This window comes from Urocampus carinirostris, chromosome 9 (assembly GCF_059441175.1).
Source record: "Urocampus carinirostris isolate Australia breed hairy pipefish chromosome 9, RoL_Ucar_1.0, whole genome shotgun sequence".
Taxonomy (NCBI): domain Eukaryota; kingdom Metazoa; phylum Chordata; class Actinopteri; order Syngnathiformes; family Syngnathidae; genus Urocampus; species Urocampus carinirostris.
The window spans coordinates 34,023,417-34,050,087 of record NC_142357.1 but is presented as its reverse complement, the minus strand read 5'-3'; the positions used below and the strand labels follow the sequence as shown (position 1 = coordinate 34,050,087).

The 26,671-nt window shown below is 40.5% G+C and overlaps 1 protein-coding gene across 4 annotated transcripts in view; it reads right to left on the bottom strand.

Moving 5' to 3' along the window:
* enox2 (ecto-NOX disulfide-thiol exchanger 2) overlaps window positions 1–26,671 on the bottom strand; it is a 307,278-nt gene that overhangs the window by 157,710 nt on the left and 122,897 nt on the right. For all 4 annotated transcript variants that reach the window (XM_088343564.1, XM_088343563.1, XM_088343566.1 and 1 more), the window contains one exon: window positions 16,352–16,498. In XM_088343564.1, the coding sequence (XP_088199690.1) occupies window positions 16,352–16,498 (147 nt within the window). The remainder of the gene's footprint in view (window positions 1–16,351; window positions 16,499–26,671) is intronic.

The window sequence follows — 26,671 nt, the reverse complement described above, 5'->3', positions numbered from 1 at the left end:
GGGAAATTGAACTGTTGAACCCGGAGGTGTCGTCTCCAAGTCCCCGAGCTTGCGCATCGCTGTTGCAACACAAACAAAAATGAGTGGCTGAGACTTCATTTATTGATTTCTGGGGTGTTTAGTTTGCAATTTTTAAAAGGAAAGCAAAGACTACACACGCATGGTCAAGATATTATGTTGACAATATGGATTTTAAACAAAAAGCCCAATCAATCTGGTGCATAACCTGCTGCAAGAAAATGAAGACGGATTCCTTCATCGGAAGATATGGTTAAGAGTCATCTGCATAGCAATGAAAACTGATATTATACCTGCGAATATTATCACCTGATTGAAGCATGTAAATGCTGAAAAGAAGAGGGCCAAGTACTGAACCCTGCGGAACACCACAGGTAACACTAAAGGGCTTGGATGTCATTTCACCAAGTATTGTAATGCAATTACATTCTTAATTTGTGACAAATCACCTCAAATATTGCGATTTTTGTTTAAATTGTTGTGATATTGCTGATTATGGGAAAAACTCAAATATCTCATTGTGTAAAGTAAAGTATGCGTGCCGCAGGCCTGCCACTGGTTTAAATCTGGCCCGCGGACCAACGCTGAGGGTGGCACAACAGAAAAATTTGGTTGTAGTTTTATATATTTCTACTGGGTAGTTTAAGAAATGTATAGTACAAAAATGAAAACGCCAAGTAGTCTAAGCTTCTTGATTCATGACAATTCAAGCATGATTTGCAGTCCAATTTTGATATTCCATAGCAGCAGGCACCCACTTTGATATGCATTTCTAAAATAAAGACATATCATGTCATTACTATGTTGTTACTATGTTATTACCAGGTTAACTATTGGAATAAGGGTTGAATAAACTCATTTAAAGTCATTTTACCATTAAAAAATCATAATGACCCAGCACTGGTGAGCTAGTTTCAGAATAGGTCCCCTGCTGTCCTTAGGGGCCACCTTGGTGCTCGCGGCCACCACATTGGAGTTACATGATGTGTGGTTAGCAATTTTGCAAAAATATTCAAAATAAACTGTATTAGATGGATGAAGAGACAGACGGACAGACAGACAGAAAGACAGACAAACACACGCTAAATCTCATCTCATCTCATTAGCCGTACCGCTTATCCTCATTAGGGTCGCGGGGGGGCTGGAGCCCATCCCAGCCATCTCCGGGCAGTGGGCAGGGGACACCCTGAACTGGTTGCCAGCCAATTGCAGGGCACACGCGGACAGACAACTCATTCGCTCATTCACACCTAGGGACAATTTGGACCGGCCAATTCACCTGAAATGCATGTTTTTGGAACGTGGGAGGAAACCGGAGTGCCCGGAGGAAACCCACGCAAGCACGGGGAGAACATACAAACTCCACACAGGATGTCCGGAGCTGGATTTGAACCCACGACAGGTTCCCATGACATGAACTGTGCTGCACAAGCGCTAACCACTGCCCTGCCGTGCTGCCGCTAAATGTTCAACATAATTGCTGAAAGAGAGGGTTAGCTTTACAGTCAGTGATTTGTTTTTCTTGAAAATGTTATTGAAAAACAGGACACAATCAAACTACAACAGCAAGCTAGTACCACAAAAAACTTATCACCCAAATTTTACCATAGCTAGTCTCAATGGGACAGTGCATATCATTCGGCTACTAGATGTTGCTGTAAGGTGTAGTGTGAACAAAAACGAGTGTTAAAAAGTAAAAAAAGAAGAATACAAATGATCAATTTTTCCTGTAATGTCACAAGAATTTTGTTTTTCGGGTGGCAGTGGCAACAAAGAGGGTGGACAATTAAATCAGACCCTCTAGGGTAGGCTTGTTTTATGTCAAGTAAATGCAAATATTTTGACCTACAAAGTATTTTCAATAAAACATTTTAACAGATTTGTTTTAATGAATTATTTATTCACATCTATATGGCATTAAATAATAGAGACTGTCGCTTTAACTAGTTAACATTATTGCTTACATAAAGCTTAGCTTTGTGGTCGCTAATGTTAATTGCAAATGTTAGCGATTCAAACATATTGCCCACATATAACCATAGACACCGGTTATGAAAATAATCACATTTCTTTATTTCTAGTTGATATTCCTCCAAAAACGTTATGATCAACCAACAGGACACGAGAAGATACGGCAGTAAGACAAAAAGGCAACGCGACAGAAATCTGTTGTCAACACTGAATAGTCGTAGGATGACAGAGTAAAAAGTAGTGAACACAAAGTAAGGTATACAGTGCATCCGGAAAGTATTCACAGCGCTTCACTTATTCCACATTTTGTTATGTTACAGCCCCATTCCAAATTGTATTAATTTAATCTCTTATCTCAAAATTCTACACAAAATACTCCATTATGACAATGTAATTTTTTTTTTTTTTTTTTTTACATTTTTTTAATTTATTAAAAATAGAAAACTAAGAAAACACATTTACATAAGTATTCACAGCCTTTGCTTAATACTTTGTTGATCCACCTTTGGCAGCAAATACAGCCTCAAGTCTTTTTGAATATGATCCCACAAGTTTAGCACACCTATCTTTAGGCAGTTTTGCCCATTCTTCTTTGCAATAAGTCTCAAGCTCAATCAGGTTGGATAGGAGATGTTTGTGCACAGCCATTTTCAGATCTCTCCAGAGATGTTCGATCGGATTCAAGTCAAGGACTCTGGCTGGGCCCCTCCAGGACATTCACGGAGTGGTTCTGAAGCCGATCTTTTGAGATCCTGGCTGTGTGCTTTGGGTCGTTGTCCTGCTGAAAAATAAACCTTCGCCCCAGCCTGAGGTCAAGAGCGCTCTGGAGCAGGTTTTCATCTAGGATATCTCTATATATTGCTGCATTCATTTTTCCTTCTATCCTGACTAGTCTGCCAGTTCCTGCTTCTGAAAAACATCCCCACAGTATGATGCTGCAACCACCATGCTTCACTGTAGGGATGGTATTGGCCTGGTGATGAGCGGTGCCTGGTTTCCTCCAAACATGGTGCCTGGCATTCACACCAAAGAGTTTAATCTTTGTCTCATCAGACCAGAGAATTTTGTTTCTCATGGTCTGAGAGTCATTCAGGTGCTTTTTGGCAAATTCCAGACGGGCTTCCATGTTCCTTTTACTAAGGAGTGGCTTTTGTCTGGCCACTCTACCATACAGGCCTGATTGGTGGATTGCTGCAGAGATGGTTGTCCTTCTGGAAGGCTCTCCTCTCTCCACAGAGGAACGCTGGAGCTCTGACAGAGTGACCATCAGGTTCTTGGTCACCTCCCTGACTAAGGCCTTTCTTCCCCGATCGCTCAGTTTAGAAGGCCGGCCAGCTCTAGGAAGAGTCCTGGTGGTTCCAAATGTCTTCCATTTACAAATAATGGAGGCCACAGTGCTCATTGGGACCTTCAAAGCAGCAGAATTTTTTCTGTATCCTTCCCCAGATTTGTGCCTCAAGACAATCCTGTCTCGCAGGTCTACAGACAGTTCTTTTGACTTCATGCTTGGTGTTTGTGCTCTGACATGCACACTCAACTGTGGGACTTTATATAGACAGGTGTGTGCCTTTCCAAATCATGTCCAATCAACTGAATTTACTGTAGGTGGACTCCAATTAAGCTGTAGAAAGATCTCAAGGATGATCAGTGGAAAAAAGATGCACCTGAGCTCAATTTTGAGCTTCATGGCAAAGGCTGTGAATACTTATGTAAATGTGATTTCTTAGTTTTCTATTTTTAATAAATTCAAAAAAAGTAAAAAAAAAAAAAAAACTTTCACATTGTCATAATGGAGTATTTTGTGTAGAATTTTGAGTTAAGAGATTAAATTAATACAATTTGGAATGAGGCTGTAACATAACAAAATGTGGAAAAAGTGAAGCGCTGTGAATACTTTCCGGATGCACTGTATATATATATATACATACATGAATTTTTAATTCTTAAACATCAGTAGCTAGTGGGCAAGCAGTTGTATGCGTTCCATTACTCAAATTCCCCCGCAGTGACCTAGCTAGCGCAGGTCCATTTTCCTGGCTTTGAGGCACAACACACAAGCTAGCGCTATGTGCTAGCGCTACGTCTCGGCGGGCAATGAGCTGTCAAGCGTGACAGCTAACGTCGCCTTTTACATTATTTACCTTCTGACAACTCAACCGTCTGCCGGGAGTCCGAGGAGTACGGATATTATTTATTAATTTTTTTTTCTACGTACACGATGAATTGAATCCTATATTTCATAAGCTATGCTGCCAGTATGGCGGAGCAAGACAGTCATTTGTAGGAATAAGTGTATGGATATATAAGGACCTACAAATATATTACATTAAAATACGTTGATACATAAATCAAATGAAATGTATTTATATATGTATGCATTTTGTAATTTATTTTGTCATCCATTTATTTCAGTATTTATTTTTTGTCATGTATTTCCTCTTTTATGTTATTTATTACTGATTCTGGATTTCAGAAGGAATGGCAGGAATCCAGCACCACTCACCATAAAAGGAGACTGTGTAGAGAGAGTCCACTCTTTCAAATTTCTGGGTGTGCACATATCCGACGACCTCTCCTGGTCTGCAAACACCAGAGCGGTGGTAGGGAAGGCCCAGCAGCGACTGCACTTCCTGAGATTGCTCAGGAAAAATAACCTAAAACAGCAGCTGCAGGTGTCCTTCTACAAAGCCACAGTGGAGAGCATCCTAACATACTGCATCACGGTGTGGTATGCTGGGTGCACAGCAGCAGACAGGAAAAAGCTCCAGAGGATCATCAAAACAGCCCAGAGAATCGTCGGCTGCTCTCTGCCCAGTCTGGAGGACATTGCCTGCTCTCGCTACCTCAGCAGAGCAGAAAACATCATCATGGACTTTTCTCACCCCGGCCACCACCTCTTCGACCTGCTGCCTTCCGGCAAGCGCTACAGGTCACACAAAGCAAAAACAAACAGACTCAGAGACAGCTTCTTCCCCACAGCCATTACCACCTTAAACAGACACCGCACAAAAAAACTGAAAACTGTTGCAAAAAACTACCTCACACGAATGTAAAATGGTACTCACGTACATGCTGTCTGCACTATGTTTGTTCACTGCTCAAAACAGACACAGCACAAAAAACCTGAAAACTTGTGCCAACACTACCTCATACGTATATAATGGTACTAATGTCTATGTTCTTGCACATGTCGACTGCACTACGTTTACTGCTCACCTTGCACAATGTCTGACCATTTCCTTTTTTCTGCACTATGTTGTCTATGTTTGCACCAATGCATATGCTGACTATTTGTTGCACTATGATGACTTTGCACCAAATGCAATATTGCACAACCCTTACGATACCAACGGTATCACGACAACACTGTATGTAACATCCCACATGCCGACATTTCTTGTGTAAATACCATGTAAATTATAACTATAGCCTTATCCCCCTTGTTTTATAACCTTATCTTCTCTGTTCCTTTATCTTCTTGGCTCATACCTCATTGTGAATGTGTAAAACTGGAGTGTCATGCCCAATTTCGTTGTCACAATATGTTAACCCATTTTGTAACAATGACAATAAAGGTATATTCTATTCTTCTATTCTATTCTATTATGTCAATTGTTTTGTCATTTATTTTAACGTGTATTTTGTCATATATGCCAGTGTCTGAAACAACGCCTGCCCGGACGCCCGGGGGGTGCATGATTTATGTCTGGCGTACAACTTAAAAAACGTCTCTGCCTGGGTGGCCGACAACTTTTTCAAGAAAGAAAAAAAAAATCTTTCGTTTTTATCTTTTCATTTTTTTCAAATCAAACGTTTGCTTTATTTCGATTTTGAAATCTTCGTTCGGTTTGGAAATTTCTGAATTTTGGTTTGTTTGGCAATTTACATACTCTGCAGCCAATCAGAAGCCGTCACTGAAGAACTTCGTGCTTCCGGACTTTCCTGAGCACTCTAAAGTCGTACATTTGCATATAATTTTCCAAAGTAGACGCACAGAGAACACAAGAGAAATGGATACGTGGTTAGGAATCAAGCCAAAACCTCAGCCCCAGAAGAAAGATTCAAAAGAAGCTAACAAAATTAATGACGCTACAAAACGTAAACGTACATTAGAAGCATCGTGGAAAGAGGAGTTCACGTGGCTTGTAGCAGACGACGCAACGCAAACATTGCATGAATGAAGATGAGTAAATACAGGTACATATTGATGGCAGATGGAAAAACAGCGATGTCATATACATGCAATGAATGTTATAAGTAGATTTTGGTAAACTTAATTTTATAGTGTTGTTCTGCTATATATTCTGATTGTCAATCCTTAATATTTTGCAATAATGGCTTTTTTTGCCATTAGTCGTCTTATTGTGTTTCAAGTTGTGAAAAATGGGGCAGGGAACTTTATGGCTGGGCAGGCAACTTTTATGAGTCGTCTGTCCTGGTGTCCGGTAACTTTATTTGTTTTGTATTATGATTATGTGATTTACTGATGTGTTTATTTATTTATATACCAAAGATTTCTATGTATGTTTTTATCTTTACATTTATTTCTACAAATGGCAGGATTGGTCCTTCATACACAGGACTACTTTTGATCATGATTATAATCGGCCTAATGAGCATTAACGATGCTTTATTTCTACTGACTTCGGCACGGCAAGCGTCATTTCCTCATAAACTCAAATGCAACACGAGCGATTGACTGATTTGTATGCAGTTGTGTCTAGAGCTCACCACCTGCAGCTAGCGCTCAGCGGGGCTCAGGGGAAAATGAGCATCTATGGCCGCGTAGTGAGAGTGATCAAATCAAAAGCGGAGGGTCGTCGCCCGCCCGGCGCCTGGCGGCCCCCGAGGTGCATCTTGCTTTGTGGGCTTCCACAAAGAAGCATACGTTCAGTTAAAAAAAAGGGGGAGATTTGTGCTCTCAGTTCAGATATTGGATTACTGACTAACATACAGAGAAAAACACATGGGAAAATATGTATACTGTAGCCTTTCGCTATATTTCCTGCTCCGGGGGCTCAGTGCGTCGCGAGTTGAAAATATTCCGCGATCTATTATCCCCCGATTGAATAATCCTGCTAGCAAGGACCCGCAGAGCGCATTTTTGTTGGGCCTGACTCCTCTTTTTGCCATTCTGTCCATCAAAGAGTGAACTGCTTATTGATGCAGAGTGAGCTCCTTTACTGCCGTTACTCTAAAATCAACTGCTCGTGTGCGGCTGCGACCCATTATGCCCAATCCCATATTGCTGCGAATGGGGACTGGAAGAGAGCACTTTAGTCGGACCTTGAGGCACTTTACTCCCGTTATGTCTGCCTAGAACTAATTTCACTCTTGTGGCCACAATACATTATTCCAGGTAGACTAAGAAAAGGGAGCAGCAGAATCCTTTTTCCCCCCAGTTCAAGCCTCTGAAAAGGACTTTTGTGGTTTGCCTAAAATGTACAGGGCTGTTTTTGCGGGGATCCATTATCTCAGATTGCATACTGTGGGGGAGGGACGGAGGTAGGGGTGGATGGGTGGATAGATAGATAGATAGATAGATAGATAGATAGATAGATAGATAGATAGATAGATAGATAGATAGATAGATAGATAGATAGATAGATAGATAGATAGATAGATAGATAGATAGATAGATAGATAGATAGATAGATAGAAAGAAAGAAAGAAAGAAAGAAAGAAAGAAAGAAAGAAAGAAAGAAAGAGAAAGAAAGAAAGAAAGAAATGATTTGGTTGGTGCAGAACGTTTTGACAACATTCTGGGTTTTAAGGAAACTTGAAATTGCAAATGGAGATAGATAGTACCTAGTAAGAAAAAAATCCTGTTACGTAAGAAACGCTGTGTCACTCTTCATCAAACTCCACATCAGACAGTAAATAGCAACTAAGTGGAGAGCATGACTTAAACATGATGTGACAGGATGAGGTATAAAATACTGAAGTATTCATTGCGTTATACCTGAAAGCTATTAGGCAAGTGTGCATTATTTAAGCAGAAAGTTGTCCAATTCGCTTTGCTGAATTTATGCTCCTAGCTTTGAATTTTTGCTGACGTGTCAAAATTTGGAATTGAGTCGTGGTAGTAAAAATAACAAACAAACAAACAAAAAAAACTGAAATCGAACAGCTTTGGATACGGCCCTTTTCAAACAAATCCAAAACGCATCAGCGAGTGTAGCGTAAACAAACAGATGGGAAATAACTTAATGCTGCCAAATGGATGGCATGAGTATACACTGATTTTTGATGTTTTCACATCAGCATCTGCCCAGACATCGTAGTTCAACGCATTAAAAAACACCTGCCGAGAATCGATAGCAGAACTCAAGCAACTCAACGAATTTCTGATCTGCTTGATTAGCCAGTTTAGCAACAAATCCAATTCCCGGTTCAAATCATTTCAGTTCTCAACACTCAATAGTCTGACTTGTTTGATGATGTGTTGGGTTGGAAACAAATTCAAGACTTTGCAATGCCTTTTGATCATTGAGACAAACAAAACAAAACAAAAAAATACAAATATTTCTTCCGTAGAATACATCGTGCCTCGTACACATTTCCTGGCAAAGCTTTTGACCATGGCGAAAAACGATCCGTCGGACAGCCACTTCTCATTAAATATACAATTTCCCATGGTCCAAAATAAACGGCTCTGCCTGAAGTTGCTGTGTGCATTGTGGGTAGACCCAAGACCTGCGTCTGCTCTGAAAGACCCAACTATAAACACATCACCGTTTTGATAGCTCAGATATTTTGGTCATGCCATGTTGCCACAAAAGTAAATTGGTGAATAATCAAAAAATACCATATAAGTGGAGTAGTAGTGGAACTGTGCAAGTGTGTGGATAAGAGAGTACTCGGTTGGTTTGGACACATGGAGAGGATGGATGAGGAGCGAATGTTGAAGAGGATCTACGGAGCAGAAGTCAATGGAAGGAGACCAAGAGGAAGGCCGCAATTGACGTGGATGGATAGTGTTATGAGTTCTCTGCAGGAAAGAGGTCTGAATATAATGGAAGCTAGAGCTCTTTTTGGTGATAGAAAGGAGTGGAGAGGTGTTGTAAAAGGACAGTGGGATGTGTGGACGCGTTCTAAGGGATGGGCAGGGCACCTGTATGATGCGGCAGGGGTAAACCAGTGAAAGCTGTCGGGCCCTGCTGTTGAACAGAAGAGTGTGTTGTGTCACCCTGACCCGAGTGACACGGCCGGTGAGGTAACTAGTTAACTAATGTTATAATGTGTAACTGCATATCTTCATTGTCTCAAATGGTGGTTTTAGTTTGCAGTTAGGAGAAGGTGTTGAGTTTTTTTAGTACTTGCCAGACTCAGTCTACACAAAGGCCTGGTGGGAAGTGTTTCTTTTCTACGAACTAAATAGTTTTATTTTTGTCATAGCTTTCCCTCCAAGGATGAAGGTTACTGTCGGGCATTCTGACAGTGCACTTGTCAATCAAACAACATGGTTCTCATTTGCGCCCAGAATATTCAGGAATAAACTCCTCGACCTGTTTCACGACCGGAACGCTAAATAAACAAGTGGTCACTAGCAAAGCATAGAGAGAAAATACACCTTTCTTTTAGTGGACTGGACTTTTCAAAGTGCCCCTTTGTTGAAGATGAGTGCCACACCATTTTTTACCAATGAATTTCTGGTTGTTAAGATATTAAAACTATTCATATACTACAAAGAATAATTTGCATATTTAATGCAATTGTGATTTGGATTTAACTAACTAGCTTCAGAGAAAAACATAAAGAGCAAAACACTTCTTTGCATTGGTGGAATGGCCTTTTTAGAGTGCCCCGTTGTTAACGATGAGTGCACGCACGTCAAAGTAAAGGTGAGTGATCAGATATTTAATGTTTTATCGTTTACTTTAACCTTTTAATGTTTCGAATAAATCCAATACGAACCACTTACGATAAAAGTTGAAGTTTAATATCCTTCCCTCAAATTCTTTCAGAGTAAAACAGATCAAAATATTGTTATTACATAATATTTCATCCCCGCTAAGCACGAGGAATGGCGCTATACAATATTGCGGCTTTGACTGATGCGGCGTTTGAAAGATGGCTAGATAAAACACGTTTGCCGCCTCACAAAGGCTTGAGTGGGTGAAGAAAGAAACGCGTGCCGTTATGCCAACACTGTTCCGATTGGCGTCTCGGTGAGTAGGAGGTAAAACGTCTGCGCTTGTTTAACGACACTGACATTTCCATAAGAGATCAGACTCTGAAAAGCGTATTGTCACTGAGGTGTTCCTAAACATGCCGAGGTAGTTTACATTTGTCAACGGTGGTAGGTGAAAATCTGCGTTGCATAACTGAAACTCTAGTTAATGAACTGAACTTTAATAACCTAGGAGAACAAGTGCCCCGACACCCATCATGCTCTCATACCACAGACACTACCGAGGGCATCTTGACCAGCTGCATCACCCTGTGGTATGGTCCCTTCATCATCTCTCATCGTAAGACCCTGCAGTGCCTTGTGAGAACAGAGGAAAAGGTCATTGGTGTCCCCCCTTATGCCTCTCTCCTGGAGATATAGAACTCCCACCTCACCAGGAAAGCCACTCGGATTGCATGTGAGCCCAACCGCCCATCTCCAGGGTTCCGACAGCTTAAGGCAAGTTAAATTTAAGAGTAGTCAGGTCAAGTCAAGTCATGCTTATTCGTGTCGCCCTTAATCACAAAGAGTTTCAAAGGGTTGCACGGACCACAGATTATTGCAAACCACAGACTATTATGACACCATCCCCTGATCTAAAACCTACATGAGGGCAAATAATACACAGATACACAGATATTGTCAACATAAAATATAGGTTATTCATATGCTATGGAATAGAGGTGTGTTTTAAGCTTAGATTTAAACATTTCGACTAAGGTTGCAGATCGAATCTCAGGAGGAAGAGCATTCCACAGCACCGGGGCCCGAATGGAGATGCTCTCGAAGCTGCGGATCTTTTCTTGGCTCTTGGGATCAGTAGTAGACCAGCATTTTCAGAGCAAAGGCTACGGACCGGAACTTAAATGTTTCAAATATTTCTTGCGCACAATAAATCGAGACGCGTACACATCACCTGGCACGGCTTTTAGCCATGGCGAAATATGGTGATCATTAACTTCCATGGTCCAGAGTAGATGTCTCTGTCTTTCACAGCCTCTTCAACCTGCCGCTGTCAGGGACAAGATTCCTGAATCTCAGAGCCAGAACCAGCAGGCTAAAGGGCAGTTTCTTCCATTAGGCTGTCAGGACTAAGAACTCCCTCCCTGCCCTACATTCTACCCCTCATGTCTTCTGCCAAATCAATGTGCACTTCATTTGAGGCACTCGCCCCAAAGTAAACCCGAAGCTGCGCAATTTAGCCAAAATGCACACTTCGGCACCAAAGTACAGCTACAGGTTTACTCCAGACTTGGTCCCTAAAATCAAGTAACAGTATTTTTACGCCCAGAAGGCGCACCAGGATGAAAGGGCGCAGTCTCCGTAGTTGTTGTATTTCAGAATTCAACGCTGCTGGGGGCGCACCAGCCCGATAAGGCGCTGGCGCCGAACTGGTCTCCGTTTGCTGCTGCGTGAGAGACAGGGCGCACGGCCCAGAGAGAGCGCACCCTATCATTTGAAGAAAATCTGCGACCGTTATGTACACCTCGTGGGCGTGAAAATACTGAAATCGGTCGGGTTAGCCGGATTCAGGCTTACAGTACGTACCAGCGAGCCAGGTCTGGCCAGGTTGGATTTTTTAGGCTTGATCTTACCTCTAGCATACTGTTTTAACAGCGTCAGCGAAGGATCAAAAACGTATGTGTCTTCGTGAAAGGCCAGTTCAACAGTGCAAAGCATGGAGACTCACCAGACCCATCGCACCCACTCACATTCCGATCCCCCACATGTAGATAACAAAAGAGTTCCTTCAAACTTGTCCAATTTTGTTTACATACTTGTTTACAGCTTTTGTTCATCTTTTGAAAAAGATACAAAAATATTACAAAAATAAAACGCTATCTTGTTTGACAAAACAGGGATAAGTCCTTGGAGCAGTTAGGCACAAGTGAGATTCCCTACTACTGTGATTTCAAATGGTAAGATTATTAATTTCCCTCATATGTCAATTATACATTTTACTCAATTCCATTGCATCATCACACTTGATTGTTGATTATACATCAAAGTGAATGTCACAGTTGAACCCATAAATAAATATATATATATATTAGATTTGCAGCCGGTCTCGAACCAGAGACCTTTCGCTCGGTAGATGAATGTTCTATATATATATATATATATATATAAATATATATACAGTGAAACCTCGGTTTTCGAACGCCTCTCAGTTCGAACGAATCGGTGTCCGACCAAAAATTTCGAGAAATTCTTGCTTCGCTGTTCGGTCAAAAAAATCAGAGTTCGAACGCCGGTAATGCGTGAGTGCGTAGGCTAGGGTGCGATGCTGAGCGGCGTACGGGTGTTTGAGACCCTTAATATGCCTCCGAAGAAAGTCAGTGCAAGCAGCAAAGTTGCTACAGGTGAAAAAAGACGTACAACTATTGCATTTAAGAAATAAATAATAGCCAAATATGAAGGAGGTGTGCGAGCGCCTTCTGCTGACCACCACAAAGGTAAGAAAACCTATTCATAGGATTACGATAACGCGAACGTATGATTAGCCTGGGTTAGCTTTAAGTTTAAGTTAAACATTCAGGGTGTTGGAACGGAGCCCAACATTGAGGGTGTTGGAACGGAACCCCCTTTCCAATGAACCGCTCACCACTTGTTGTGGAGACCCGGGTGCTAAATGACTTGTAAACGACCTGATTTTTTTATTTTTACACGTTCATGTTAGCGTAACCCTTCGTACGGAAAATTACGACAACGCGAACGTACGATTAGCCTGGGTTAGCTTTATGTTTACGTTAAACATTCAAGGTAAACATTCAGGGGGTTGGAACGGATTAAAACGATTTACATTATTTTTAATGGGAAAAATGATTTCGGTTTTCGAACAGGGTTCTGGAACAGATTATGGTCGAGAACCAAGGTTCCATTGTGTGTATATATATATATATATATATATATATATATATATATATATATACACACATATATGATGGAAACTTATGCATCTGGTCACACCTTGTTACCTTGTTTACACGCAAACTCCGGCTTACTCGCTAAAAAAGCGTCATGTGTTTTGGTTAACCGGGACATTTCCATTTAATTTGCTGCCTAAATTGTGACAAAGCTACAGTCCATATCTAATGGATTCAACAGTTGTATCCAACGATATCTAGTGTAAGTGTATGCTTGAGGCAGGTCACAAAAAAAGGATGTAGCAATGGATCTAACTTTCGGAGCAAACGCAAATGCAACAATGAAATAATTCAATAACTTTTCTCAAAAGTGAAATGCGGAGAAGACGTCCCATTTCTTGTGCTTCCCCCCTCATCAGTTTACTTTTAAACAGCATGTAAAAGGGGTTATTCGTTTGTCGCTAGTCATGTAAATGATTCATTCGGACTGCTCCTCTAAATGGGAGGCAGTTCTACAGTAGCTCCGAGTGTGCTGTCTCCCCTAAAGTGACGTCGAAATTTGTCCATGTTTGCAAATATATGCAAACCTGATTCATTGACAAATAGTGACATGTCGAGGGAACACTGTATAATCCAGAGAGATTCAATGTCAGGACCAGAACAGAGCCACGACCCACTCGCGTAACGTTTCTCACAGTTTTATATGTGTAAGAAGGGAAAGGAGCCCACACACGATCCGGAGATCGCTGGTTGCGGGGTGTAGGTTGCTCAGACGCGGAAGTGGAACTTCCATGGCGAGTGATGGCGGTGTCGGGAGCAGAAAAAAACGGGTCAGTAGCCGGGGTGGAAGAGCAAAAACGTGATCGGAATCAAAAAACGAATCGTTATTCGGGTGGGAGAACAGACAGGGTCGAGATCAAAACAGGTTGTAATTCGGGACGGGAGAGCAGACGTGGTCTAGATCAAAACAGATCCTACCGGGAGACTAACAGGAGCAAAAAAAACAGGACAGGCGAAAAAGGGCTTACCGTGTGAAAACAGAGATTCTCAGACGGACCGACAAAAGGTGACTGACAGGACAGAGTTTAAATACTGCCAGGGAGCCAATCTGTGAACAAGTTGCAGCTGGCGCCACACAGGCGGGGCCAATTGGACGCCATGGCAACCGTGACACACACAGAGCGTCCAATTGGGCGCCATGGCAACCATGACATTCAATGAATGCCTAAAAGATAACTGCAGAGCGAAAACAAATGACGAAAAACGACGACGTCATGAGAAATGATCAGAGAGCAGTAAAACTGAGCTCCTAGAAAAAAAAGAAATCATTTTCAGCATGCTTCATCAAGTTCTGCCTTATGGTTATCATCGCAGCGCCTCGCAGTATGTTCTGTCTAAAGAAGCAATGTGTTTCTAAGCACAAGTGTCTCCATTGTTGACCTCAACCACTTGACAACCTTATAATTAGGACACTTACACTCTTTTTAATAAGAGACATTATCCAATTATTGCTTTGCGTGCTAAGGGAATTAACATTATAAAGAAAAGCAGAGAAAGGAGAAGGAACGGTGCCTCCAAGTTTCAAGGACAATTTCTCTTAAAGCACAAAAGCGCTTCATTAACTTGTATAATTAGGAAGTGGTGTTTGGAAGTGACTGACGGACTGGCAGAGCAGGCTTTGATCAGTGTGAAATACAAAATAATTGTGACGCGTTAAACCCACGTGAGTACGCACGTACCACCAGCAAGGTCAGTTGGTGTTAGTGCAGGAAACGCTGTTGATTGGCAGGTGCTGTTGGCATGGCAACAGACAGTCGGAGAGGTACGCGCTAACCAGAGAGCTCAGAGATGGACTGACAAGACCAACCGGAGGATGTTGCTCTTTTCCGCTGTGGTGATGCCCAATAATAGGACAAGGTAATAATTCCTGGTGATTCAGGGGAGTAGGGTTGAAATAAACGAACAACTGTTTGTCGCAGATAATGGGGACCGAAACTCACAGTAATATGCAAAAATGCATGAAGTAAACCCCACGCCCTATTTTTAACATGCACTTGCCCTCATGTAGGTTTTAGATCAGGGGATGGTGTAGTCCGTAGTTTGCAATAATCTGTGGTCTGTGAAGTCCTTTGAGACGCCTTGTGAGAAAGGGCGAGATATAAATATACATGACTTGACTTGGATTGACTCTGCCAGTCCCTGCTTGCAGCTGTAAGTAACTGGGGATAAAGGATGATGGTCACACTGGTACTGTTAATTTTTTGTGGGGAAGGAATGTGAAAAACGCTGCTAAAAATGACAAAAATTTGCTCGATCAGCCCTTGCTCACAGGAATAGCCGGTCGTGTCACGGTTGCCATGGCACCCAATTGGCCCCACCCGCGTGTTGCCAGCTGCAGCTCATTAACAGATTGGCTTTCCATCTTTTTAAGATCACTGCGCTCTCTCTTACTTTGTCAGTCCGTCAACGAACCTCTGCCTCGCAAGACGCGGGTTCTGACTCTGTTTTCCTGTTGGTATTTCTAGTCCGGTATTGCTCCCGTTTATTTTTGTCCTGCTCAACATCGGTTTCCAGTTTCGTTCCCGTTTATTTTTGTTCTGTTTATTATTCTCTCCAGTTTTGTTTCCCGCCTTGTTTGTGCTGTTTATTTTCGATATCCTGTTTCATTATCTATCCTGTCTGTCCAGTCCTGTCCGGTATCAACCCCATCCGTCCGATATTTGCTCTGGCAATTGGTATCAATCTCGTCGGCCTCTGGCTTCCGATCATTCCACGCCAGACTGCTGCCTAAAGTCCATGACTCCCCATTTCTCGTAAAATAAAAGGCTTGTGTGAGAACATCACGCATTTGGGTCCTGATCCTGTTCCGGTTCTTGACATTTGGTGCATTATGTTTTATTATTTTTGATAATATATCATTTAAAAAAATCTGAAGAGGTCTCGGAAGTCAAAAGTGAGCTAGGCCAAAAGAGACATTTTTCTATACAGAGCTGTCCTCTTGGGAGCGATCAGTAGAGGCCGGTGATGCTTTGCATACAACACCATAATGACATCCACCAGAGCAGGCGTGTTGGCTTCATTTTCACACGCCTTTTTTTTATATATAGTCAGACTTCCAGGAAACATGGGAATGGCAACAATTTCAAGCATTTCCAAGCACTTCACCCAAAATTCAAGTATTTTCCTGACCTTGAAACACAACATTGAAATGAAAGCATTTTTAAGGATTTCAAGCACCCGTACAAACCCTGGATAAGGGATTGCTGAATATTTTTCAACCAGCGATGAACAAAACGTCACACACGCAGTCACACATCAGTACCTGCGGGCAAGGTGGCTCTCTTGCGCTTCTTTCCGTTTTCGGGCGTAGTTTCCAAAGACGGACACTCGGTCACCAGCGAGCTGCTGGAACCGTTGAAGTGCAGAGGATTGCTATTGGCGGCCGGGTCAAAGGGCAGAGCGTTGAGTCCTGCAGGAACAAAAAGCAGGAAAAATATGTCAGAAATAAAAAGTAGTAATGATAACGCGTGGGAGGACACTCAATTGTTGCTACTTTTGGTGTTGACTGCTACAAACTGGCACTAGTGAGAACAGCATAGCAATGACAAACTTGTTTTCTTTTCCATATACAGTAAAGCTGCGGCAACTTTTGGGTTTAAGAATTCCGGAAATTTTCTGTATTTCAAATTCCTAACTGTCAATAGGTGTTTTTTTATGGTCGTTCTCGATCTTGATTAGTCATGATTATCTTTGCCATGAACCAAATGAAACATGTTTGCTAATGTTGGAATAGGTCCTTGAACATTACAATTGAGTAAAAAAAAACAAAATATCTGCCATTTGATTATATATATATATATATATATATATATATATATACAGTATATGTCTGCTATGTGATATGGGTGTATGGGTGGATCTCTTAACCACTAAGGTTGTAGAGGCACCATTTGTGGTGTGTCTTGGGCAAGTACAGCCTCGAACTGGGTACCTTTTGCATGTTCGGCGAATGTGCTAAACACGGCACTACCGATTGACTTGAAAATGCATCAGAATGAACTACAAAAATCGTTCCTTTCTGCCATTTTTGCTCCTCAATATTATCGAGTCGCAAGCAACCAGAACAAAACTCTCCTTCAAGTATTTTATGCTAATTTGTCATGTAATTAACTCCAACTTGCTGTTCAAAACACTCGTGATTCGTGCTAACACAAGCAGCGACAAAACGGCTCTGTGATCTTGCCAGACTGCGAAAAACGCTGGATTAGTCTGCTAATTGATTGTTAGGGAATCTGTCAACTATGTAGAAGTGATTGTTGATCCATTAACGAAGTGCGCTATTTGGCTTGTACCCGCAGAGGTTCTTGATTCGCTCTCGACTCCTTCGCCGGCCAATGAAATGTGCTAACGGCTGAGGCTAACGTTGACGCCAACTCGGTGATTGCAAAAATATACTCATGAGGACATGAGAAGAAAAGCAGTTTCAGGTTGGTCAAGCTAGCAGATCAGTCGTTGCTGTATTACTTCCTCAATCTTGTTTATACCTACTGTACTATTTATGTAGACAAGCTCGCATTTCTAATCAGGCAGGAGGGGGAACTGCAAGTATATTATTTTTTTCATGTGGTGTTCATGTTTAAAAGCAAGCCCCATGCTTGGAAGTTGCCTAGCTTACACAGGAAGGCTGCCATTTTGGAATGAAGCAGATATGAATGAATGAAAACTTTATTCCGAACATTAGAATAAAAACAGGAATAAAATAATGACTCAACATCAAAATAATGTTACATAACATGTAATTTCTTCATCTCTGTATTCTGCCAGTAATGTTTTTTTGTATTTAAATTTGAACAAGTGAATAGTTGGACATTGTTTGATCTCGTCTTGTAAATTGTTCCAAAGTTTGACTCCACACACAGACACACACATACTTTTCCTGGTAGTTCTCACCTTTGGGATTTTGATTTTACTACAGCCCCTTAAGTTATAATTTTCGCCCTTTCCGAATGAATAATTTTTGTTTTCTGGCACTATGTTTTTGTTGACCTTAAATAGCAGTTGTGAAGTGAAAAATTTTACTAAATCATCCAATTTTAATAATTTGGACTGCAGGAATAAAATATTAGTATGATCCCGATATCCTACCCTGTGTACTGTTCTAATTGCATGTTTTTGGAGGATTAAAAGGGGCCGTAGTGAACTTTTGTAATTATTGCCCCAGACTTCTGCACAATAATAACACATTCTAGAGCTAATACTTGGAAAAGAGGTGGCAATATGGGTAAAATATCATATTATAACTTTTTTTAAACAAAATTGTGATCTTGATTCTTTATTAGAACTCTACTTATATATATATTTTTTGCAACTAATTAGCATATTTCAGATGATTTTACACTTTTCACTAAACCATAAAACGATGATAATCGGGGAAAGGCACCTACTTTCTGAACTGGGTTTAGTTTAAGTATGTTTTGTCGAAATTGGCATGTTTTAACTCTCCTCACAGTTAGCAGCCTCATTAGGAGTTATGAAATGAAACTAGCATTATCTGTCAGTCTAGTAGCACTACCTTGTAAAGAAGAAAAGAGATAAGATAAGATAATCCATTATATCCGACAATGGGGACATTTCTTTTGTTACAGCAGTAAGACAGTGAATAATGAATAACAGCTAGAGTATGAACAGTAAAAACAAGTATTTAGAAATTAAAAAAAAATAAAAAAAATAAAAAATAAACTATTTTTTTTCTACAAAGTCTTTTATTACTCAACTAATACGTTTGTAGTCTATGGTGTCATCAATGACAAAATAATGCTTCCCATCGAAGAATATTTTTATTTATTTATTATGAACTGCTAATGTGAAACTCGGAGCTAAAGTGATGCTAGCCACCAAATAGATGCTAATCGCTAATGCAGCTAACGACCCCGGAGACGATAGGACGATATTGTTTTGAAATCCCGAGCTTGTACAAGTCTTTCACGATTTTAAACTGTAAAATGAATCTTTTGTTTGGTTGTTATAGCTATCAACCGTGTCTACAATGCTAGCGAGAGTAGTCCATGATGCTAGCATTGGCTAATAAATGATGTATTATTGACTACTTAAATAGTAAAGCAAGCAGATAAGCGAGGTAACCAACAAAGCGATGCTATGTGCTATTGTAGCTAGCTGCGGCGTTAGCAAAAATATGCACTGAATTCAGGCCAGAACAGAATTCAGAAGGCCACAGAAATGATATAACTCTATTTCAGTTTCGTGAGGTCGCAATCCTGTTTAGGTCATTCACGATTTAGTTCTTCTACTGATACTTCCTCTTTCTTGTTTATCGGATCGCCCTCTGTAGGAATTGCTGGTAACATAACACAACACGGACATCACTGCGGCGGAGTGGTTAGCGCGTGTGCGGAACAGTTTGAGGTCATGAGATTGAACCTCCTGTGTGGAGTTTGTATGTTCTACCCGTGCTTGCGTGGCTTTCCTCCGGGCACTCCGGTTTTCTCCCACATTCCAAAAACATGCATTTCAGGTTAATTGGTTGGAACAAATTGTCCTTAGGTGTAAATGAGCGAGCGAATTGTCTGTCCCTGTGTGCCCTGCGACTGGCTGGCAACCAGTTCATGGTATCCCCTGCCCATTGCCCAAAGATGGCTGATTGGGCTACAACACCCCCGCGACCCTACTGAGGATAAGCGGTGCAGATAATGGAGAGGATGGATAACACAACACAGCATAAACACATATAATTGGTTCATTCCCTCCCATGATTGCTTCCAGTTGGTCGGTAATGCCAAAGGAGGGCGTGGCTAGAAAGGAGCTAGGGCGCTCTTGAATTGACTTTGTGAAATGTGGCTTGTGTCCCTCACTCTTACACCTTACTCCCTTTGCGTAGGACTTTTTTAACCACATAGTGAAAATGTTTTGCTAGAGTAAGGGTACAATTGAGGAAAAAGGGGAGTAATCAGATTGAGCCTTAATATTGCCAGATTACCAACACCTAGGAGTTTTATTTTTGCTAACCAAATCATTTTCTTTTACCATCTAAATCATTGACAAAGAAACCCTCCTTAAACTAATGAATCAGGAGCTTTACGGAGAGACCACCACCAAATCCCACTTGATTCTTTTTGAACGCTTCTGTATATGAGCCCTTTTCAGTTCAATGTAGCAAAGTCCTGCAGAGGCTGGCTCATGAAAGATTCATGGGCATTTCTTTTGCACTCACATTCAATGTTGTTGCTTCTATGGCCTTGCAGGAAAAAACAACAACAAAGAGCCACCATCAGTTATAAGCACAACACTGACTAAGACTTCTTACATTAATTTGTTGAAGTTTCAGCAGCACAGAGCAGTGTGATTCTAACAGCGGCAACTTTGTGGTCATGTTGGGTTGCAAATGTAAAGCATGGAAAACAGAAGAATAGTCAAGACAATAAACAGCAGGTGAGTGCACGTCGGGCAGGAAAACTGTTTCAAGTGATGCGAATGGAGTTTTGTTTTAAACTACAGTAGAGGCCCGGGATGCTGCTTTCCATCTTTAGGACATTTTTACTCTACAGCAGTGTTTTTCAACCAGTGTGCCGGGGCACACTAGTGTGCCGTGAGACCTTTCTAGTGTACCGCTGGAATTTGCCCAATTTTATCTTTCCAAAAAATCAGGCCATTATTCAGTATTTTTGCTTTCTTCAGAGAAGGAACTGTAATAGTCATCCATATCAGTAGGTGGCATTAGATTTTTATATACTCTTTCAATGTTCTCGTTTGCCCGCGTCCCTGCGTCTTAGACGCATCATTTTTGCTGGGGACGCATAGTCTCAAATCAACGTGCGTCCCCTGGACGCAACTTTTTGGACACAAAATTGTCATTATTACCCAATTACATTTTTTCTAAACAAAGATTTACCGCACTCCAAATTTTTCGTCAGGCAGATCCGGCAGATGTTGTTTTGGTCTCGCGGTTCGAGTTTTCGTCTGCACGCCGATCTCGAGTTGTGAGGTGAAAAGTCCGTCTCTTTTTAGAGAACCGGCTTTTTCGGCTCAATTCATTCAAGAGAGCCGGCTCTCAAACGGCTCACTTGCTTTGATGCATTATATTACGAATTATGATGTTGTATAAAGAAGTGAAGAAAAAAAGAAAGTATAAAAGGAGAAAAAAAGATAGATTTGTGGTTATCCCTTTAATCGGTATATTACCAACAATAATTTGATGCAGAAAATGAATAAATAATTTGATGATTAAAACTGAATGAATATGTAGATTTTTATTATATGTTAATCACCGATTTACAATTTTAACCTCGATAACACTAAATTTTGGGGACCCATAGATCTCTGTTGGGACCCATAGAATTTTGAGCATGTGAGTCCCCGGGACTCATCACTTTTCAGAGGTAAAATGAACACTGAGTAGGAGGCATTAGATTTTTATATATTTTTTATATACTAATTATCTGCTCATGAGGTAGCAGACTACATTTAAAAACTTAATTTGTTTAACGAAGGGGTTTAAGATTGCACAATAAAAAATATAAACACAAATAGATAGATAGATAGATAGATAGATAGATAGATAGATAGATAGATAGATAGATAGATAGATAGATAGATAGATAGATAGATAGATAGATAGATAGATAGATAGATAGATAGATAGATAGATAGATAGATAGATAGATAGATAGATAGATAGATAGATAGATAGATAGATAGATAGATAGATACTTTATTCATCCCCGAAGGGAAATTCAAATAAAGCACATCACTCTTTTTTCTTATTAGTATCATTATTATTTTCTTCTTCTTATATACTAATTATCTGCTTAGGAGGTAGTATAGTGCAATATTTGACATAACTTAATTTTCAAACATTTTCGATGGACTGTATAAATAAAAGTGTACCTTGGTTCAAAAAGGGTTGAAAAACACTGCTCTACAGTATGAAATAAGATGTGTTTCAGCCCAACTTGATGGGATTTTCCAGTAAAAGACCAACAGCAGTATATTTTGCGTGCACAAAAACTAAATAAACTTAGTGTTCGTGCATATGTCTCAAAGATGTCTGTTTGCTATTGCGTTGACATTATATAAAATGCTGGTCAGCTATTTATGTGTGTCACAGAATCATAAAAATGCTGATATGGTATTGGCTGAACTACCTCCCACAATGCCTTTCTCTCAATTCAGTTCAGAATCACTCGTGCTTCTTTAAGAGGTTGTAGGTCTGCTTTACAATACAGTATTTTAAACACCAAGAGAAGTGATAATGTTTTTGTTTGGGATCAAAGTATTCATATATTATATCATATCTTGTTATATTACATTATAATTATTGTTTGTTTGACTGGTTGTGTGTCCAGACATGACCACCATCTTTCACAAGCAGTCCTGTATGTTACACTACCCTACCCACGCCTCCAGAGAGACTGCGACCTGAACACAGCACTTTAGAACACTCGGCCATTCTAACTTGTTATCGAGATTTGAGTTTGCTCATTTCACACTCTCTCAGGAGGCGTGGGTTCAAATCCTACTTCTGACACACATGAGAGGGGAGTAAACTATCTTACTTAAACGGCCAGGGCATATGATGAAAGTTAATATGTGATGTGGGTGAACTAAGTCTCAGGGTGGCTGAGTAATCGAAAGCACAACTCTGCGTACACAAACTCAAAATGAGCTTTAAACACACCAAAAACGTATTTGACACTTTTGGTCTTATTGACATTTTCCCCCAGAAAGTCATTCCACTCTCCCAGAACAGGAAGACATTGGATATCAACACCAACTTTTACAGGCAGTCAGGTAGGTAACCCCAACTGGCATTTATGGTTTTGTTGACTCAGTAGCTTCCCCAGAAAGACATTTTACTCTCCCAGGACCACAAAGAAAATGGCTTTGTGTCTCCCCGTGGGTGATGCTCCAATGACGCACAGCCATTCTAGTTTTTCTTGTATTTATTTGCTATCCCAAATAATGCGGTAGTGCTAAAGAAAAAGTAAAAACATGATAACCATGGAAACAAAGCTTTTTATTATGATGAAGTATAAAAAAGGTACAACAATTGATACACTTGCTAAGATGCATGGCTGTAACCATTCGAAGAGCTGGACTTTTATTAAAAATAGGGGGGCAATCAAAGCATGGAAGTCTAAGTGCACTTCTAGCCTTGCAAGTGGAAGTTTAATTTGTTATTCCGCCATTGCTGTATCACCCTTATGCATCCACCTGCTACCCCTCCATACCAGTTCAAGTCAGGTTACACCAAAGGCAAATAGGATTTCATTAACATTTATATTTATTTATAAAGTTATTTATTCATACACATAGTTTTTACTCATAAGTAGTACTTTGTACATAATATTTTGTTATTTAAATCTTTTATCTGGGGTATCGATGGTTCGGAAATAATTACCAAAGGTTTCTATCTGCTGCTATTTGCCAATTTCACTTTGCAATTCCGACCTCATAACAGATAAATGTCATATGCTGGGGGTCTACTGTATTCATCAAAAAATCCATGTTCAAATATCCATTTCCAAGGACTAATTTTTCAGACTCGACTTTGGTCAAACTACATAACAACAGAAGTTCTCAAGTCAAAGAAAAGAAAACGTGATCCAAAACTCAGTATAAATCGCAGTATGTTTCATTTTTGCTGTCAATTCGACAATTTTTCCCCGCCACTCGAGAAAATGTATAAACGTCGCAGAGGCAAGGGTCATGTTCTGATCCGCCGTGACAAATTGAGCCTATAAACACATTCAACAAGCCTGTGTGTGTGTGGCGGATCAGAAGGAATGGGAGGCAGTCGTGCTTGTTCGCCTTATAAAGGAGAGTTTATTATTTTGTATAAAGTCTGTCCGGTCCTCTGATAGGAAAGATGCCAGCTGTCTGTAGCAAGGGTGCTCTATATTTCTCAGCCGGCCAGCTACTTATAAAATGACCAAGTCCCACAACCAAAAATGCAAAACCCTTTATTTATTTTACATGGATTAAAGATGGTTTGTACATGTTTAATAACACTGAGAACTAACGGAAGATTGTACATTTTTATCAACATGGAAAAGTCAAAGATTAAAAAAAGGAAATATGTGTAATTGAATACTGACAATATTTGGAGCAAAACGAAGGAATTACATGAATATCCAACGAAGCAGAAATGCTTTTAGGCGGATTTTTATTCATCTGTCGGCATTATAGCGTCTTTTGGAGTAATTATTTTACACAGTTGGATTCTTTTGATTGGCCTGGTTGTAATTTAGTGTAGCAATTTTTTGTGGACATAATGGGTGAGCTAAATTGGCTTTACAGTTTTGGGGTATCTGGTTTCAGACTAATTGTGATGTTTCTGTGATGAGTGTATTTTGAAATCATATCCTGAATCTAAAGAGTTTGCACTTTCCAATGATATGTGTCATGACAGATGTCAGCGACTGGTGAGAAAATGGTGGCGCTAGTGCAATAAAAACGCAAGTTTGAGACTAAAATTCTTAATGCATGGACAAATACATCAAATATGTTTAATCAAACACTGCCCAATTCCAAATATTGAAAGGGATGAAATTAATGGGTGTAAATGATGAAAATACATACATTTATGCCTAATGAATGAAATTACATCTTATATGTATGCAATTCATCTAACTTTTTTCCATTTTACATTGTATATGAATCAACTCCAACAAAATACGTTTTCCGAAATCCGCAAAGCAATCCCCTTATCCCAGCCTCCTCTCACAGCAATAGTCGACTGGGGATAATGGATTGTGGCTGCACAGATGCTGTTCATTTTAGGCAGAAAATGATTAACAAATGTGTTCTCTTGGCCCATGTACTCAGAAATGTTAGAATGGTGATAATATATTGCGGCTATTATCATATTATTTCATTTCATGTTCATTTTTTGTGCACCGCATTGGCATGCTTCGGTGGTCGAATAGGCGTAAGTAGGGAAGCGTCTGTAAATTGATAGTTAGATTGATACCTTAAGAATGACTAAAGCCGCAAAAAGTTAGCAAGATAGCAATACACTGGGACTGCATCTCACTGAAACATCAGGAGAAAAACTCCAAAAAGTGAAAGTGATTGTGTTAGCTTGGTCCAAAATCAGCCAATCTAAAGTTAAAGGTAGTGCCACAAACCAAATGAGAAAACAGTCAAACTCATTAAGGGTCAGCTAGTAGCCTTTCAACAGTGATATACGACTCATTCTCAGGTGTTTGGGTTTTTTTTCCTCTCCAATTTGTGTCTGGCAAGTCTTTTGGAGGAACTTTTAACAGCCTATACCCATTTCACAAGCCACTTGCACACTTTCCTGAAAAGTGATGCGGTGCTCCTACCTACGGGTGAAGTTATACTTTAATAATAATGACTTCACAGCACGCCGACTGCCAGTGTAGATGAAACCATCCGGAACTTTACTTAGAGCGATGCAACCGTTCTTTAGCCTTCCTTTTCTCTTCCACACTTTGATCGAAGTCTTAAGAGCCTATAAACTCAATTGTACAGCATGAATAATGCAGATGGTACATTGAAACATGCTAAGTGCTTCGGTGAGGACTGACATAAAACTATACAAGCCGTCCGAAGACACGTGGAGAGTCGTTGGTTTGACCGAATGCCGATTAAATATTTACCATCTCGAGTATGTTTGCTCAACTGACTATCTCTTGTGTTAATACTTGTTTGTATATAAATGTTTATCTTATTCAGTACCATAAAGGATTTACATGTTTGCTTTCAGAGTCCAGATGTTTAGTCCCACGTATAAATGTAAATGTTTAATAACACTTGCGAGTAACAGAGCAACACAAATTTGCCTCGAAATGAATTTTGGAAATGAGACTGGCTGGAATCATATGTTGGCCTCGAGAGGGATGGGGCCACCAGGCTGTACTTGCTCAAGAAACACCATAGGACTGAACTATCTGACTGTTTTGTCGACGTTCCCATTGTAGCGCCTTATAATCCGATGCGCCTTATGTATGGAAAATATAGGACCAAAAACTATTTTTTGGGGGTGCGCCCTATAACCCGGTGCGCCTTACAGTAATTCAAGTTGCCCAATAAGGCTGGTCATTCACAGAACACAAATAAAAGAGTGGCATGTCACTGCGGAGGATGTTGATGGATAATTGTTTCCACACTGAACTTGCCACTGCAGTGACCAAACCTCTCTTCAGAAAAAAACATAATCAAAAAGCTAGACTGAGCCTTGCTGACGAGCATGTTGTGTGGACCGAGGAGAACTGGTCCAGAGCTGACTCAAGTGATAAAAGCAAATTACAATTTTGGGGTCTGCGATGGGAAGCATTATTTTCGGCGACGCATTGGAGAAAGACAAAACCAAAAGTGTGTAAAAAAAGGTCAGAGAAAGGTGGAGGAAGAAGTGTCATGGTTTGGGGCATGTTTTCTGCAGCAGGAGTTGGGCCTCTTGTACAGCTACATGGCCGAGTGAATACAAATGTGTATCGGAACCTTCTTCAAGAGAACATGGTTTCTTACTTGTGTTCATCGCCCAATCAGCCTACAATCTTCATGCAGGACAATGCTCCCTGTCACACAGTAAAACGGGTAAAGAATTTCCTTGAAGGGGAAAACATTGAATTGATGGCATGGCCTGCCCAGAGTTCTGATCTCA